Source organism: Schistocerca cancellata, chromosome 8 (genome assembly GCF_023864275.1).
Source record: "Schistocerca cancellata isolate TAMUIC-IGC-003103 chromosome 8, iqSchCanc2.1, whole genome shotgun sequence".
NCBI classification, from domain to species: domain Eukaryota; kingdom Metazoa; phylum Arthropoda; class Insecta; order Orthoptera; family Acrididae; genus Schistocerca; species Schistocerca cancellata.
Genome location: NC_064633.1, coordinates 182,972,380 through 182,990,209, shown reverse-complemented (window position 1 = coordinate 182,990,209; position 17,830 = coordinate 182,972,380). Strand labels below are relative to the sequence as shown.

The 17,830-nt window shown below is 36.8% G+C and overlaps 1 protein-coding gene across 5 annotated transcripts; it reads left to right on the top strand.

Moving 5' to 3' along the window:
• Positions 1–311: 311 nt before the first annotated feature.
• Positions 312–16,527, top strand: LOC126094759 (histone deacetylase complex subunit SAP30 homolog). Of its 5 annotated transcripts, none has more exons than XR_007521873.1 (8): positions 312–576; positions 759–952; positions 2,677–2,895; positions 6,814–7,008; positions 13,124–13,339; positions 15,910–15,987; positions 16,095–16,243; positions 16,324–16,527. XR_007521873.1 is itself a non-coding variant. In XM_049909310.1 (4 exons), exons 1-4 carry the CDS (start codon positions 573–575, stop codon positions 6,940–6,942), a joined length of 546 nt encoding a protein of 181 aa, XP_049765267.1. In that variant the 5' UTR covers positions 313–572; the 3' UTR covers positions 6,943–7,636. The 5 variants fall into 5 exon arrangements, 1 of the variants encoding a protein (XP_049765267.1); XR_007521870.1 differs by having other exon boundaries at positions 16,321–16,527; XR_007521872.1 differs by having other exon boundaries at positions 15,910–15,992; positions 16,321–16,527.
• Positions 16,528–17,830: the final 1,303 nt, after the last annotated feature.

Here is a 17,830-nt window from a genome sequence, read left to right as displayed (position 1 = left end):
CGGATTCACAGAATTTTTTTCTTCCTCTGACACAGTCAGGCAGAACAGATATAAAATTCTTACCTCAACAAGCTTCAAACGCCAAACGAAAGCCTACTACGAATATCGCGACCCCACGCCACTTCTGCGGTACATGGACGCAACATAGGAGAATCAGGATGTTTTTCATTGGCTGATTTTAGATAGGCCGCGAAAACCAGACCAATCGTAAGGTCTCTTTTACAATATCAAAGAGATCAGCAACCGCCAATCAGAATATGAATAGAAGTTCTAGCGGGAGGTTTCTTTTGTAGAGGGTTGTCATTTCAAATTACGTTATTTCACCATTTCATGGTTTTATAAAAGAGAATTGGAAGTATGACTGGTATTATATCACTGTAAGTGTTCTATAAATTCAAACTCTTCTGTCTCTATTCATCCAGTTTGAAGAAATCCTCACAAAATTATTCACTGCTTATTGTGGGCGTGGACTGTTTGAACCATCCAATCACAACGCTTGTGTATTGACTCTCCAGCCATGACAACAAACTTTCGCCATTACTTGGACGAAGTGCGACAGAGCGTCGTAGTAAATGTGTAAGTTTAATATAATAGTCAGAGACAGTTTTTATGGAGTGAATGATGCTTGTTTTAAACGATAATCTTCCGTAGTAGTTGGTCTTAGAGCCAGTTGAATCTGTTGTCACCGGTGACAACTTGACTGTGTTTTGTACTGTTTTGCTGAATAGCATTTTCTTTTAGATCTGTGTTAATTGCAGTTAAGACAAATGTTTCTGCGAGGATGAACGGATTCAGCACTGGCGAAGAAGATTCAAGGGGCCCACCGGACCAAGTGTGCTGTCTAGTGGATGATGGGGAGAGATGTATGCGACCAGCTGGTAACGCGTCATACAGCAAACGAATACAAAAGATCGTCACTCAAAGAAGATTAAAGCTGCACATAGACCGTGTGGTAATCTCAGCGTCTATTTTTATTCACTAATTGCTTTACTCGGTATTTAATTAACATTATGTTAGTACTCCACCCAACAAAGCAAAGCTTTATGCGTTATATTCATACTATTGCGCGGCTTTAGTGGAACGCCGTCAGTTTGACGTTCGTTCACAGCAACTGAGTCCGACGGTTGTGAACGTGTAAAACACACATTGGATGGTGGTGGCATATTAAAAATCATTAAAACTAGTGATACCATCAGGAAAGAATGCCTTGGGTTCGCACGAAATAACAGTACGAAATTTTTCACATAGACGTTCCAACGTATTGCATCAGACTAATAATGTCACATAATCTACTGAGAAAGTACTAGTGTTTTTCGCAGTTTAAAGAGTAGTAAATTAACGTTGATTCATTAGTTGACAAACTACCAGGGATAAGTCATTTAACATTCACTGTAAACACTGTGTATCTCAAAACTCATATATTTAAATTTGAGTATGTACGCCACAACTTTTTGTATGCGTAATATTTATTATTAAAGTGAGTGGTTCTTTATTGAAGAGTGCTGTTATGTTTGCCATCTGACTGATGCATCCACTTCTTTGGGTATGATCGCCCCCCCCCCCTCCCCCATTTTTAGATTTTATTTATTTATTATTATTTCAGTGGTACTTCACACTGTATGAATATTATGCTGTGCATGTTAATGTAGTTTGCTGTGATAACAGTCCTCTATGGTAGAAGGTAAAAGGGTTGATCTGTGGTATTCTTGTCCTCCCCCCCTTTTTCCCCCCTTTTGTTTTTTTGTGTTTACACTTATCTTTAGCATAGGTTTTGTTGGAAGGTAACAGTCTGAGTTACAAAAGCCAATGATGGTGGATAATAAGAAAGTGTGAGGGGAGAATTGTGATAAGATTGATCTGAGTTCCATGTTCTTTGTTGGCATCATACGCTCCATATCAGCAGATGTCTTAGTGACTAGTAGTGGCCCCTTATTTGTGATTGTGCCAGCCATGTCTAATTTTGGAAGGGAAAGGGAAGTGATGTATCACATCTTAATCCCTTCCACAGTCCTGGTACTGTGTGTGCGCTGTCTTCCTTAAGGAGCTTTGGCACCAAACTAGAAGTGACAGTTGTTTGTGGTAGTAATTTCAGTGTTGATTTTTTTTCAAATCCCACACCATTCTTGATAAGCAACATGGTGTGACACCATGATGTTCCTCACTTTTAGTATTTTATCGTATCTTCTGGAAGATTTCTTAGGTACCAGTGTTCCTACAGTAAACCTGCAATTGCTGCATTGGACATTTGATTTATGTAGGTTGAGATGCAGGGAAATTATGACTGAGTAAATTTAATATGCTAAAAAAGACTTTTGCATATGTTGCACTTATAAGCAATTTAAGGTTGCGGTGTAATTATTCTATTTGGTTTCTGCTTATTTATTTTGCTCCTTAGTGTAGCAAAAGAGCTACTAGCCCTTTGAATCTAGCTCACTCACCCTCCCTGCCCCTGCCCCCCAACCACCCCTGTTTGAATTTCTGTCTGCTATAGGTTGTAGGACTTTTTATAATCTACTTAACAGGAAATTACACAATGCATGTTGATACTGAGACCATTCCATATTGTTGCTGTCAGCTGTTGGCATAAAGCTGTTTAATGGCAACATATGTTTGAGTAAGCAAATAAATATCACATTGTTTGTTATGAGATTGTATGTATAATGTTTGTGTTTCCAGGCGAGGCACATATACATATGTGATTATCATAAGACTGTCATCCAGTGTGCACGAACAAAACAAAGACGGAGGAAGGATTCAGAAGATGACTCAAATGAAACTGATACAGATGTTCCTGAAGTGGACTTGTTTCAGCTGCAGGTGAATACGTTACGAAGGTACAAACGCCATTACAAAGTGGCAACAAGGCCAGGCATAAACAAAGCTCAATTAGCTGATGTAAGTACTTGTTGGAAAAACAAATTTCATTGTGTTGCCACGCAGAGAGCTGCTATTCTGCTGCAGTCAGCTTGTGCCATGCTTATACTGTTACTATTTTAAAAGAAGAAAAACTAGGCTAAGTCAAGATCAAAATGATTGTGAATATGATAATGGTGTATTGTACAGTTGACAGAATTGGCCATCTTTGTGCAACACAAGACATTTCATTTTTAAAATTGCAACTGAAGTTGTGTTATGGGGGAGAAAATATTTTATTTCTTACAAATCATTCTGTTTCGTATGTCCCTACCTTCATTTTCCATCTCTTATTCTTAAAATAGGCAAGAGTGTGGCACGTTGGGAGACAGATGGTTAACTTGTAGTGAGGTTTTGTTAACAATTTTTGTAATTTGTCATCCTCAGTTATAATATAGCTTTGGTCAAGGTGTACTAGCAGGTGGCTGTAACAGCGCTGTTGCCAGACCTTGAGTTGTGTACACATGGTAGCCACATGCATGTCTTGCTCGTAGCACTTCCTGGATTGATTAAAATCATTGTACAGTATGTCCCTGATTATTGGTGTAATGTGGGGAGAAGATGGATGAATAATTGAAAAATGCAAATAACATTTATTTACAAACACATGCTTTGTTAGAAAGTTTATTAAAGTTCTGTGCATAGGTACCATAGGTCTGTTCATTTCTTAAATTAGTTTGTGATATTGGTCTACGTGTGAAAGGAGTTGACATTTTTGCATAGTATTTAATTTTCCTTGCAGCAAAAATTTCAATGTGCTGAAACATCTTCTGTCCCATATATTCCAGAAGAGTATCAACACATTGCAGTAAGGTACAATTACTAACAAGGTCACTATCTTCATCCCCACTTTAACATTCAGTGTTCCATTCTTTGTTGTATCTTGAAGCAGCAGTCACAATTTGGTGTCACTCATGTACTGAAAGCCAGGTTCACGTGCTTCAATCTTCAGCCACTAATTCGATCCTTCTTAGACATATTCAAGCTCATTTAAACCCTTTGCCAGATTCATTATTTGTGCAGTGATTTCATTGACACTGAAACCTCGAAAATCGCTTTCTTCTATATCTGGAAGAATTTTCCAGCATGACCAAGCTAATGTATGTGCCTTGAATTTCTGTCAGGCATCAGAAATTCTGTGTGGCACCTAAAATTGTCAATTAGATGCTGATTAACATCAGAAAACAGTTAGCTTTTAATTTACATGGAAGAGGTTTGTCGATAACAATGGAAATAAGTACTCTCATTGCACAGTGGTTCTTTAAACAACGAAAATGGCACTGTCACGTCGCAGGTTGTTTGTTGTTGTTTGTTAGAGAAGAATATTGCTTTTTTATCTAAGATTAGTTTGTGATTTGGAGTTCACTAATTAAGTTTTTGCAGTGAAATGTTAGTTTACGCTATGTAAGTGTTGGAATTTAAAAACTGTAAAAGCCTTGTCCTTTGATTCTTTACTTGCAGTCTACAGTTTGTAAAATTATGGACAGTTAGGTATTAATATCAGAGGTGGGCATGTATGTAAATCACTGACAAAAATGCGTATCTGGGCAATAAATATAACTGCTGGAATTTCAAGCAAAATACCAGGCTAATAAAATGCGTAATTGGTCTGTACAACATTTTAAATGCACTGATGTTACCTATAAGGTAACTGAAATCTATATCTGCAGTAAAACCAGATTACTAGGTGACGGATTCCTGTGAATACTATCATAGTTTTCTGAAGTGTATGTAGCTGAGCACACCAGTTCCCTATGGAATCCAGTCTGATATTTGTGGGTTTTGGTTACAAAAAACACTAAACAGTAACAGTACAATTTGTTTACATTAAAGTATTCTATTAAATTATAAATGTTACTTCTGCACAGCAGTTTGAGAAAAGCATAAAATGTCTGTTGTCCATCTCAGTTTTGACTTGTCATCCTCCTCATTTCATTTTCCTTATTTGTCTTCCTTGGTGCTCTCATCGTCTACACTTGTAAGGCGTCATTGTGATTGATTTTAGGATTGGGTGTGGTGTCTCGGGCTACTTCTGCCTCAAAATCTTCATGTGGATTTTGTCCATGCTAAATGTGTTTCTACATTGTTAGCTTGTGAAGTAAGTCCTCAACATCTAAGATTTTAAGAATGTTGTTTGTCTTGCCTTCTTCTCTCTTCACTTGACCCAAAGGAGCAGTCTGGTTATACTGGCAATTAAGTGGTACTACTTGGTACCCCCCTTTCATTTGTCAGTTCATCTTTCTTATCAAACACGCCAGCTCTGTGTGCAGTTGAAAAGGCAGTATTTTTTGCAGCTGCTCAAGTGGCTATGTCGGCCTACAATGTTTTCTGTGTTGGAGCTAATTTCATGACTACAGAATGATACTTGACGTTGTTGGCGATGATAGAATATTTACCCAGTAAATTCAAGAAACTGGTCTAAAACAGTTTTTAAACTTAGCTGATTTTATTTCCGAATTATAATTTTCTGACTTGTTTGTTTTGATACATTTGTAAACTAATTGACTTACTTTAACAAAACTAGTCTTAACTTATCCCCTATGCACAACAGTTAGCATGGCCTTGTTCCAAACAGGTACCTTAAGGACCCCGCTTTGGATCAAATTCTGCCAGATGTTTTTAAGTGAATGGTTTTTGAGTAATGATAATCCAGGTTCATCCAAATAGAGTGTAGGTGATGTACCTGAAGTGGATAATCCAGGTTCATCCAAATAGAGTGTAGGTGATGTACCTGAAGTGCACGGTGAATTCATTGTCCACAATTTAATTATCTAGGCCACTAAGTCATTGCGTTACGGTAAAAATTATCTACAATATTTCTGATGCTTGTATTTAAAACCTATTTAGTTTAATATGTCTCACAGATCTACCAGATCCTATAAAATTTATTTTTTAATTAACTTTTTTCTCAATTTTTCTGGTGTTGGATACTCACCATTGTCGTAAATTTCTTGATATCATCACTATTGATTATGCCGACTTGTGCATTCTTTCCTAATGTGCGGGCATGTAGATGCTAACAGTTCACCATCATTGTCAACAACATGTTTTAAATATTTAAGATATTTTGGATTATGGGTTCGCATTGCCACCAAATTGTTGCCTTTTCAGTGCAGCATTCCTGCTGTCAGTGTCGTGTTGGGAGTTGTTTGTGAATATAACGCACGTGGCATATAGGAAATCTCTCTCTTCCAGCTTTCTTCATTTTCAGCTTGTAAAAACACTTCCACTCAATAATTGAATCAATAAATTGCACAAATAATACCATAAAACAAACTTAGTCAAATTGTCAAAACTAATAATTCAAAAAGGAATGAAAATAGAATTTTGTGAAAATCTACATACTGACTTGCCAGTGTTGTTCTACTGGTGCTCGAACTGGGTAACTCCAGGCGCACGGCATTGTCAGTTTCGAATGTTAGAGAGAGAGAGAGAGAGAGAGAGAGAGAGAGAGAGAGAGCACTAATAACTAGGCAAAAGTGCAACATCAGGCACTAGTAGGTACCGGCCTTTATGCCTGGTCAGAGCTTTAGTGAATCAGAATATTATTTCTCTTTTCTGTAAGAGTTTTTACAGTGGTTTTACATCTTTCTATTGTATGCTAATGAGAATTGGTTTTCCTTCCTTCCTTTCTTCTGTTTATACTTTCAAGGCAAGAGCTCAATAACAAGTGCAATAATATGGCCTAGTACTGTCTGATATTGTGTACTGTTTGTCACGATGCAGAACTAGATCGTAAAACTGTATTGATTGATACAGCATCTTTTATTGGATAGTTTCATTACACTAAAATGTTTTGTGTCATTGATGGATGTGGCAATTGTTTTAAGGCCATTAAATTCTTTATACTTTGAAATAATATTATTTAGTTCTATTGCATTTGTTGGTTTTTATTTTCAGACACTGATGAAGCACTTTAAATCCATACCTGTTAAAGAGAAGGAGATATTGACTTTCTTCATTTACATGGTGAAAACCAACAGCAATAAGCTTGATCAGAAAAACGGAATAAATGTTGATGCAACGTAGATGATTTTACTATGCAATATTCTTGTATGTGCTGTTCGTGGGTCTTCTGAATCGTGTACATAGATGGTAATTCTTAACTTATGAAGAACTGTTGCATTGTGTACATATATGTACTGTTAATTTGTTTTCAGAATTTTATTTATGGTCCTTATAAGTTTTCCAAACTTAATTGGAATGCATTGTTGAGATTTCTGTACATTTTGTTAAGTGTTTAAAATGGACATGTGGAATTTGTAAATGTTGAAAAAACATATGATTAAGTTGTGAACTGATTTACATTTATTTGTAAGCAGTCGTCACTGTTTTTGTAGAGATGTGTGTCTTATGTGGAATATTTGAACATATATCGGCACTATTCATTAGCAAATTTTTGTTGCTTGTTGTGTAAATTTTAACATATTTATATAATAAAAACTTATGTCTGTAATTTCTGAAAAATGGCTATCTTGGAACTCCTGCTTATTCTCTTCTGTTTAAACACTGTCAAGATATATTCACAGGCCACTGACCTTTGACTATTATAATCTTTAGTTCATTGCACTCAAGGAAGTGTGTATTGTTAGGATCTAATAGCATGAAGTTAAAATGTGTACTTTAACAAGTGGAGATAAGTCTGATTGACCAATTGTAACAAAAAATAAAATTATAGGTCTTGTAGGAGCCATTATGTCAAACAAGCAAAGTATATGGAAGATTCGAAGGAGTGGATGGGATATAATCTGGAAACAATGAAATCAGTGTACACATTTTTTTTACCTGACTCCCACCCCTTCCTCCAAATATAGACACTCCCCTGCTGCCCCCCCCCCCCCAAAATATCTCTCTCTCTCTCTCTCTCTCTCTCTCTCTCTCTCTCTCTCTCTGTGTGTGTGTGTGTGTGTGTGTGTGTGTGTGTGTGTGTGTGTGTGTGTGTGTGTGTGTGTGTGATGAAAACTGACTGCCAATGCCTATAAAGTAAAACTGTTAAAATCTGTGTGTGGTATTGAGAACACATTGTCCTAAGAGGTTACATTTATGTAACAGAGACCCATAGTGTATATCAGCTCATTTCAGTTTTGGATCTGTTCTTATATTTCATTACAGTGGCTGTCATTTTCATCTATATTCTGATATATATATATATATATATATATATATATATATATATATGAGCAGATTGTATGTAACAGGTTTGTGTGGCTGTTATCCACTGCAAGTATAAAAATATTCATTTTATAAATTGAAATGCATGTTTCTTGCTGCATTTAATATTTACGTAGCAGATGCATTATGTGAATTACATTAAGGTGTCTTGTAGTGGATTTAAATTGGAGTAATCCAGTGTCTTTATTTACTATTAAAAACAGTTCTTGATCACAATTTATTTATTAAGGTAGTGATTCTCCAGCAGAAAGAGGTTCCTACTAAATGGTCTGAAGATGACCACAGTAGTGGTTGAAACTGGTAACCTTAATAAATAAATCTTGAGCGAGACTGTTTTTAATAGTAAATATTTGCAACACATTGATCACTGTCACTCCCATAATGTATTCAAAAGTAATTAATCCAGTTCCTTTTTTTGTGTGTGATACTTGCAGTTTAGAAAATGTGCACATGACAATTTTTTTGCATTAATAAATTCCTACTTACAGTTGCTAATTTTACCATCTTAAATCTGAATTTCCTCTCTCATCTGGTCACATGTTAGCCATTGCACTGTTACTTAATTTACGAATTGTATACTTTTCGTGTCACGCTCATTTTGTTCAATATAACTGCAGATTTTTCATACAAGAACCATGGTTTCTGCTGCAACTTTGTGTTCTCTTGACATCACTATTCTTATATATATATATGTATGGTAGGAGCTCTCCCATTATTCTTGCTTGTCAGACTTCAGTTTTAGCTCGTAGTATGAAGAACATTTGTTTAATGTACTCCGGTCTGGGTCTTCCTTTGTAATTTCTACCTTCTGCTGCTCACCAAACATTCTTTTCAATAGATTGTCATGATGAGGTATATGGCCTATCGGCTGAGCCCTTCGTTTTGTGTTTCATGAGGCTTCTTTTGTCACTTGCTCTAATGAAAATTTCCTCATTTGGGATCATTTCTCTCCAGCTGATTTTCATAATTCTTCTGTAGCACTGTGTTTCAAATGCAGTGAGCCCCTTCTCCTTCCTCACTTCTATCGTCCAAACTTAACTGGCATGTGTTGCAGTGCTCCACATGTAGATCTACATTATATGTTTTCTCACATCAAGGCTTGTGTTCTTTGTAGTGAATGCTTGTCTTATTAAAAACATTCTTGATGTTCCTGCACACTCTCTCCTTGTAGCTTCTTCCATCACTTGTGACTGTACTGCTGTCTTACTTTCCTTGTGTCTACAGCAGACCAGAACTTTTTTGTATGTGTTTACTGTCATATGGAATTCCTCCTCCATTGTGCTATCCATTGTGTTCAGGAGTTTTTTTGCAGGTCTGCTTGTCTTTCTGTGATTCACACTACATCATTGGCAAAATCTCAACATGTTCACCTTATCCCCATGAAATGTTACTCATTTGTTTACTACTTCTCTTGCTCTGTTGATTTACTTCTGTATGTGCAGATTAGGTAAGTATGTGGATAAGGAGCAGTTTTGCCATACCCCCTTCTTGAATGCTAGCTGATTCTTATTACCATAGAGAACTACTCCAGTTTCATGTGTGTAGTTATTAAAACTGATTCCTGTTTGGTGAGCAATACTGAATGATACATTCCAGTCGACATTGTCAAATGCTTTAAGAAATACAAATGCTCTGAATATACTCTTTGCCCTTCTTCAGCTATGCCCATCTATTCTTCAGTAACAACAAATTTCAAAAGCTTTTATTCTGTAATTGGCAATATTCTTTACCTTTCACACATGGCCACATCCCAGGCTTTTATCACATGTTTTTCGGAAAGAATATTTGTCGTGTGCAACCACTCCATTTCAAATTAAATTACTGGTTTCAGCTGACACTACATAAACCATTGATTTGAGGAATAGTATCTTTATATGTCATAGACTTATTCAGGCTGAAAATGTTGTGAATGAAAGGTGGAATGTGTACTCATTGAACAAGGAAAGATTTAAATTTTATAACCTTAGAAAGAGATAGTGTGAAGTTTGGAAAACGGGCAAACATTTGAAATATGGCGTGAAACTTGTCCCAGCAAGTACAGAAACTTGTTCTATTTTATTTTAGTATTTCTTGCATTTGACACACAAATGATGACTGAAGTTGCTTTTCCTACTCTGCAGTGTTTGGGGTATGTTTAGTTTTGGACTGTGATAGCTGTGTGAGGTGATCATTGGCTTTTTCCCTTGGTTTCCTAATTTTGATTGTGGCATTTACGTGAATGTAGCCAGTTGAGACTACATGCAAATGTCAACACATCTTTGTCCTGTCTGGATTTGTGCTCAGCCTGTAACAGCTGTGTGTCAGTGAGTTTTAAAATACGGTTTTGTCTTATGGAGACCATATCATTAAGCTCTGTTCATTGCTTGGCAAATACAAAGTTGTATCACATAGTGTGCTAGATATATTTTTTCCCTATGTCATATGATATATCATGTAGTACACTGTTCTTTGTTTTCCTAATCAGGAAGTCTTTTTGTTCACAAACGTAGACATTCTATTTCACCTGAATCATTAAGCAGCCCCCTCCAGTAAAGATGTTCATAGTGTTTTAAGAAGTTATTTCAGTGATCAATAGGGAAGTTTTGTTATCACAGAAGTGAGATGCACTCACATTTCAGCAGTTTGTCCATGCGAACAAATTACAGGAACTAAATAGACTCCTTTGATAGTGTTCTGTTGTCAGACCATGTAAATAACGAGAAAAAGGTATTTGATTAGAATTCATAGTTGTGCATTGGGTTTGGAATATTGGCGACTTTCTTCAAAGAAAGTGGAGCTGCACAGCTATTTGTTTCACAAGGAGAATAAGTTTTCTGGCCTTAAAGCACAAAAGGATGCAGTGTTAGTTATTTTGACTGCACATATCAACTGTACAGATGGGATTTGTAGAAACTGATGACAATTCTCTGAATTGGGTAAGCCATCAACCTACTAGTTCTTAGAAGTGCGCATATTTGAATTACCACTAAAGGTAATATGGATAATGAAAGGATAAGCTCATATGGTGAGCGGAGCAAAAATACCAATGTGACATTTCTTACTAACACAGAGACAATTGCTTCTACAGTTTGTGTACTGGAAGCTGAAATAGTTTCATAAATACTTGAAATTTGGTGCAACAAATAAAATGTAGTTGCTGGTTTATGCAGAAGTTAGCAGATGCTGTAGGTCCAAACGGTCATACGTTAACTTTTTCTGTGATGAGTGACAAAGGAATTGAGTAACAGAATAAAAGCATACTTGCAATCCAATATATAATTGAACAATTTAACTCACCCCCACTATCTTACAAAAGTACAGGGTATTTTGCGGTAATAGATAACTACATAGGCTGCTTGCAGCCATTGTATGGTGCAATGGCCCATTGGTTGGGCAGTGTTGACAGTTGGCACTTTGACTTGAACGTAGAATAAGCTAAATGAATTAGGAGCAGCCTTGAAAGAAATACAGAGAAAGAAGAAATAAACAAATTGTTGCACCATTTGGCAAGTGTGAGGAGTACCTGCTCAAACAGAAACCTCACAGAGAGCTGCGCATCAGCTGGTTGATTCAGATACTGTAGCTAGAGCTCAGTATTTTAGCTGACGATTGCAGTTTGCGTATGATGGGAAGGTTGGTTGTGAAATGCTCTTTCTTTTTGATGAAGTGTCACTCCATTTATTGAAAACGCGAACTTCCATAACACCCTACATACTTGTCAGGTACATAAAGATACTGTGAATGATGGAAATGAGTATGGTTGTAATTTCAACAACACAAATTATTGGACAGATCTTTTTGTAGCTCTCTGAACCTCCCTTTTAGGGAATTATCAATAAGACCAGCGGTCATTTCATGCAGGGGTGCACACCGCAATTGCATTTCTGACAACAATAATACTGTATGCATTTTATTAAAGGTTAGTTTCTGCATGTAGGACAAATCAAGAGCATGCAATTGACATTCTAGTTCACATGCTAAATAAATAAATACAACTATGCTTCATTAGAAGATGAAGGCAATTTGCGGATAAACTTCTCCATCGACCACAATTCATAGAGTTGGTGTACCCATCCAAATTGATCAGTTAGTGCACTGTGTAGACCTGAATTTGCACACAGCTCTGGAAGCAGATGCTCCTGGTGCACCAGTTTGTAGTGGTAAATAGTACACTGATTTTCTGGGACTTCTTGCCAAGGCCACTTCTAGCTCCTCTAGTTCGTTCGTGGTTCAGATCAGTATTGCACCTGGCATGCTGGGCAACAGACAAGTGTCCTGCAGTGTTTGCGTCCTGACTAAAAGCCCATCAGTTATATAGCACTGGAGACACAATTTCTCAGCATCTCCTGGCATACTTCATGTTGAAATAGTTACATGTGAACTGCTGGATGTCAATGTGAAATGGGCACAATATTTGGCAAATGACGACGTTAGTGTCATCTGGTGTACTGATGACCAGATTGATAGGGGGGCAGTCTGCACTATCATCTCCTCCCCACCCTCTCCCTCTTATCGGCCATCTGTGCCCATTATGCCTATGCTCACGTCTCCTGCTGACAGTGTTCCCTCCAGGGTTTCCGTCCAGGTGTATGTGCTAGTGGTGCTTTTGTTCCTACACAGTGAGTCTTGAATTACATGTGTATGGTCTGTTTGGTTTTGTAAATTTGCATGCTGACATTGTAGACATCAGCAACAATTTTACAATTTACGAGCTCTTAAACTGTTGTTCTGTAACAATGAGTGTTTTGTTTCTGTGATCTTAATCATGGCCCATCCCACCTAAGATCTGCTTCAGTATCAAGTCTGCTTCTCAGTTTGAATTACCCTGAAATGTTTCTAACAATGGAGTTGTTCAAAATATTTAAGTGTGAATGATATTAATTTGTACTGTTTAGTGATGGAAGTTACTGTTTGTACCATCGAATTGCTGCATGGCCTTATGTCCCCTTATAACCACTTTTATATTTCAGTATGCCTACACAAATGCCCTTTTTAAATTTTTATAATTTGGGTTCTGATGATGATATTGCTTAATTTTTTCTGTTTCTTTTTTTGCCAGAATTCTCAACTGCAACTTGTGAATTGCAGTCTGAAAATGAAGAAAGGGAATTGTAGGACCTTTGCATGTTTTGGTTACTGTTTTGTAAATGTTTGTTACTTAGTAAATGAAATCAAGTGACAAACGGCTATGACAGTATATTTACATGCAACAAAAGTGTTGTCAGTACCTTCTTTATAGGTGGCTTGTTAATCCAACAGTTATTCTATAGACGTGGTAAGTGCTAAGAGTAATATTGATTGATGTGCCAGTAATTAGTCGTTAGTAATTGAAGCCTGTCTAAACAATGTGTACAATGCCTAGAGCACAACAAACTTGTGACTTTCGTATTGGTATTTGCAGTAAAGCAATGTGATAACCTATGCAACGATATAGTAGTATTGAAGTGCAGCACAATTTCGATTGCTTCATAATTTTGGATATTTTGTCAAATTTCTATAGAATAGACAAGCACAGTTTTAAAAGTCAACTTTGCTAACTAGGTGTTTTGATCCATAGTTGTTTTTTTGTAATGTTTCAATGAATTTAATGTTTAGGGTCAAATTAAAAGAAAAAGTACTAGTATTCATTTAAGGATTTTATCACAGACCTACTGCTGCAGAGCACTCACTTCAGTGATGACATAACGTTAAAAAAAAGTTCTTATGTTACAAGCTATCTCCAGCACAATAATGTCAGGCAGACAGATTGGAGCTGTTGGTTTCTAAGTATATCATAATCATTCTCACCTTGAATTCACATTACATGATAAAATAGTTGAAAGTTATTTTCCTGTTAATTCAGCCAGAAACCCTTCTGTCTCAGTTCATTTGTGCGATATCTTTTAATATAAAACAATTAAATTTTAGATGTTACTGAACTGCCTACATCTACATCTGTATTCTGCAAACCACTGTCAGGTGTGTGTCAGAGGGTACATCCCATTGTACCATTTATCAGGGATCCTTTCCATTCTATTCATGTATGGACTGCGGGAAGAAATGTCGGTTTGCTGAAATTAATCTAATCTTGTTCTCACTATCCGTATGTGAGTGATATATAAGGGATTGTAGTATATTCCTAGAGCCATCAGTTAAAGTTGGTTTTTGGAACTTTGTAAGTAGGTTTTCTTGGGATAATTAATGTCTTACCTCTTCAAGAGTCTGCCAGTTCAGTTTTTTAGCATCTGTCTGATGCTTTTCCATGAGTCAAACAAATCTGTGACTGTTGGTGCTGATCTTCTCTCCATTTGTTAAATATCCCTTGTTAGTCCTATATGGTAGGGGTCCATCTTAGAATGGGTGCACAAGTGATTTGTAGGCAATCTCCTTTATAGATCAATTGTATTTCCCCAGTATTCCACCTGCTATTGAGCCTACGTGTTCATTCCATTTCATATCCCTAGAAAATGTTAAGTTTTTGTTTGAGCTGGCCAGTTCCAGCTGTGACTCATTGATATTCTACTCGTAGGATACCCCTATATGTTTTGTGAAGTGTGTAGTTTTACATTTCTGATCGTGTTAAGCAAGATAGCAATTTTTGCACCACTTTGAAATCTTATGAAGAACTAACCGAATATTTATGCAGCTTCTTTCAGACAGTACTCATTTATAGATTATTGCATCATTTGCAAAAACTCCAATGTTACTGTTAATGTTGTCCACAAGATCATTAATACAAAACATGAACAGTAAGGGTCCTAACACACTTTCCTGAGACACTCAAAGTTACTTCATCTGACGACGACTCTCCAATCAAGATAACTTTCTGCGCCCTTGCTACTAAAAAATAAGTGTAGATGCTGTGCTGAGTCAAATGCATATTGGAAATCAAAAATCCATCTGACTGCCTTAATCCAAACTTTCATTATCCCATGTGAGAAAAAGTGAGAGTTGGGTTTTGCATGTGTGATGTTTTCAGAATCCATGCTGGTTGGCAAGGATGTGGTCATTCAGTTCAAGATACCTCATTAAGTTTGAGCTCAGAATATTTTCTACCGTTCATGCCGAGGATTTATATTGACACTGACGAACTTATCTTCAGACCTCCACATATCAGAATATTTGTAATAAAGCTTAGAGTAAATGCTGCATGGCTATCAAAAGGTAATTACTGATTGATTAGATAATTTGCTTTTAGTGATGCAGTGCCAAATAAAGATTAAAAAATTTCACTGAGGGAAAAGATATACCTTTAAGTAAGTACATGTAATGGCATAACGATAATAGATTAAATCTGCATTGCTATTTTACAAGATTATGTAGGGAAGAAATAGTGAGTGTAAGGGGAATGGACTATCTAATATTGTGATGACTGAAAAAACATGATTTGTTTCAAACATTTGTGGTACTAGCTGTTCGTTCTTAGTGAGTTAAACCTATTTATTGACAAGTTCACCAATCAGTATCATGTATTTTAAATTTCCCTACGTTGTTTAATAATTTTCTTGGCTCTGTTATTTAAGTCTCGTAAGACTTTACCATTGTAGTTGACATATTGTTTGTTGTCATTTAAATTTCAGCTAATACTGAGAGCACCAGATGTAGTCCTCCCCCTTTTAAGAAGTTAAGGTGGCTTGTTTAAAAAGGCAGGAAATGATGTCATATAATCATCTGCAGATAATGCTTCATGACATAATGTACACATTTTTCAAAAAGAGCAACTTTTATGTGGAAAAAGGTAGCAGTTGGTTAAGGGTCAGACACTAATAGTTGATCACCTACTTGAATCATAACATACATTCTGTTTGGCATTTCAGCAGCTTGCATTGCGAGAAAGATGATTATTTCAATAATTATTTTTTTCAGATGGCATTGGTATAGCTGCACTTGAATCCAAATGCAATTGATGATGAAGATAAATTTGATGCAGCAGCACAGTTTATGGTATGGTATGGTGTATCATTTTCATCTTTTCTTGCTGTAATTGTGGTTAATTTGAGTGTGTGTTTTTTATGCTCCATGTTTGGTTTGCATGTGGTATGTTGTTGCAGATTAAGAAGTCACTAGAAAAGTTACATGTAATGGCAACCAACATTATCAGCTGGATAATTTCAGAAATTTGGCATCTTCATCATGTATGCTATGGTCCCTACATCCCACCAACAGTCAGATGGATGAACAGCAGTGTTTGCCAATCATGGTAACTCTTACAATGGAAATTTTTCCACGTGGTAGAATCACATAATTATCATAAATCATTATGAAAATTTGTTTCAGAAGCACGTCAAATGGCAGAGAAATAGAGATTGTGAATTGAAAAAAGTGGAAGCTGCAACTGAAGAAAGAACAATTGATTCAAAGGAGATGCTGAGTTTAGCATAAACACCATGGAGCTATCAACACTGGATTATAATTGTTTCATTATGCTTCTAAGGCAGTACTCTTGTGAATGATGTGTGTATTTGAACAAAAATGTATTGCAACTAATTTATTAAAGTTGAATTACCAAAGATTCTTTATGTTGTTGTATGTAAAATGTGTAGTATTACAGCAGTGTCTTCTTTACTGAAGTCATGAGCTATATTGTAAACACAAGGCATATTAAACAGTGGAAACTCCCAGTTGGAATATCAACAATGTAGGAAGAGATAGTGCTATTTAACATTAAGAGTACTCAATAAGTTGCTGACAGGCACAATTAAGACACTTGCAAATCAGCTTTTGGCCAGATCATTTGTCAGAAATAAAGAGAAACACACACCATTCATTCGCACAAGCAACCACACCTCATGCACATATGACTACTGACTTTGGCAGCTAGGACCAGAATACATTCTGGTTCCAGCTGCCAGGGTTGGTGGTCATATGTGCATGAGGTGTGCTTGCTTGTGTGAATGAATGGTGTGTGTATCAGTAAACTCTTCCGGGCTAAGTTGCCGTGGTCGATCTGTAGAACTTCTTCTCGCTGACGTTTCGTTCTCAACTACGGAGAACATCTTAGCCCGGAAGAGTTTACTGATAAAGACGCCGGCCGTGAAAGCCTACATGGAATGAATGGTGTGTGTTTCTCTTTATTTGTGACAAATGCTCTGGCCAAAAGCTGATTTGCAAGTGTCTTTCAGTAGTGCCTGTCTGCAACATAACATTCAGATCAGGTGAATTTGGTAGCCAAGATGGCAACCTGAGTTCACGATCATGCTCCTCGAACCACTGTAATAGATTCTAACCTTGATGCATGGGCAGTTATTCTTGTGGAAGATACCATCGCTGTCAGGGAAGGCATCACGCATGAAAGGTTCACAATAAGGTTCATGGATTCTTATCTGTTAATGGTGCTTCAGTTATTACTACAGGTCCCATGGAAGCCCAGATAAATGCTCCTCATAGCAAAATACTGCACCCTCAGCCCTGTCCCCCTCCCAATGGCCTGCAGCTGTGGCATGGTGCATGTTTTGAGCAACCATTCACCAGTATGAAGTTACATCCGGATGCAAACATTGGCCTGATGTAAAAAGAAATGTGGTTAATCCAACCAGGTGACATTTTCATTCTTCTACAGTCCAAACTTGATTATCTCTTGCCCACTAAAATCATAATTGACAGTCATTGGATCAATATAGGAACACCTTGGGGGGTTCTTTGCCTTGGAGCCCTATGTTCAACAATGTGTGCTGAGTGGTGTGCCCTGAAACATTTGTGCTTGTAGTAATAAATACCTATAGCCCCATCCATGCTTTTTGGGAAATGACTGTAAGTTTTTCTTGGGTTGCAATCTAGTTTCCATTGC

Bases quoted from the DNA above. Each gene is read 5' to 3' on its own strand.
- LOC126094759 (XM_049909310.1), top strand. The intron at 953-2,676 runs GTAATCTCAGCG...TTGTGTTTCCAG, and splicing joins AGCTGCACATAGACCGTGTG to GCGAGGCACATATACATATG. The intron at 2,896-6,813 runs GTAAGTACTTGT...TTTTATTTTCAG, and splicing joins ACAAAGCTCAATTAGCTGAT to ACACTGATGAAGCACTTTAA.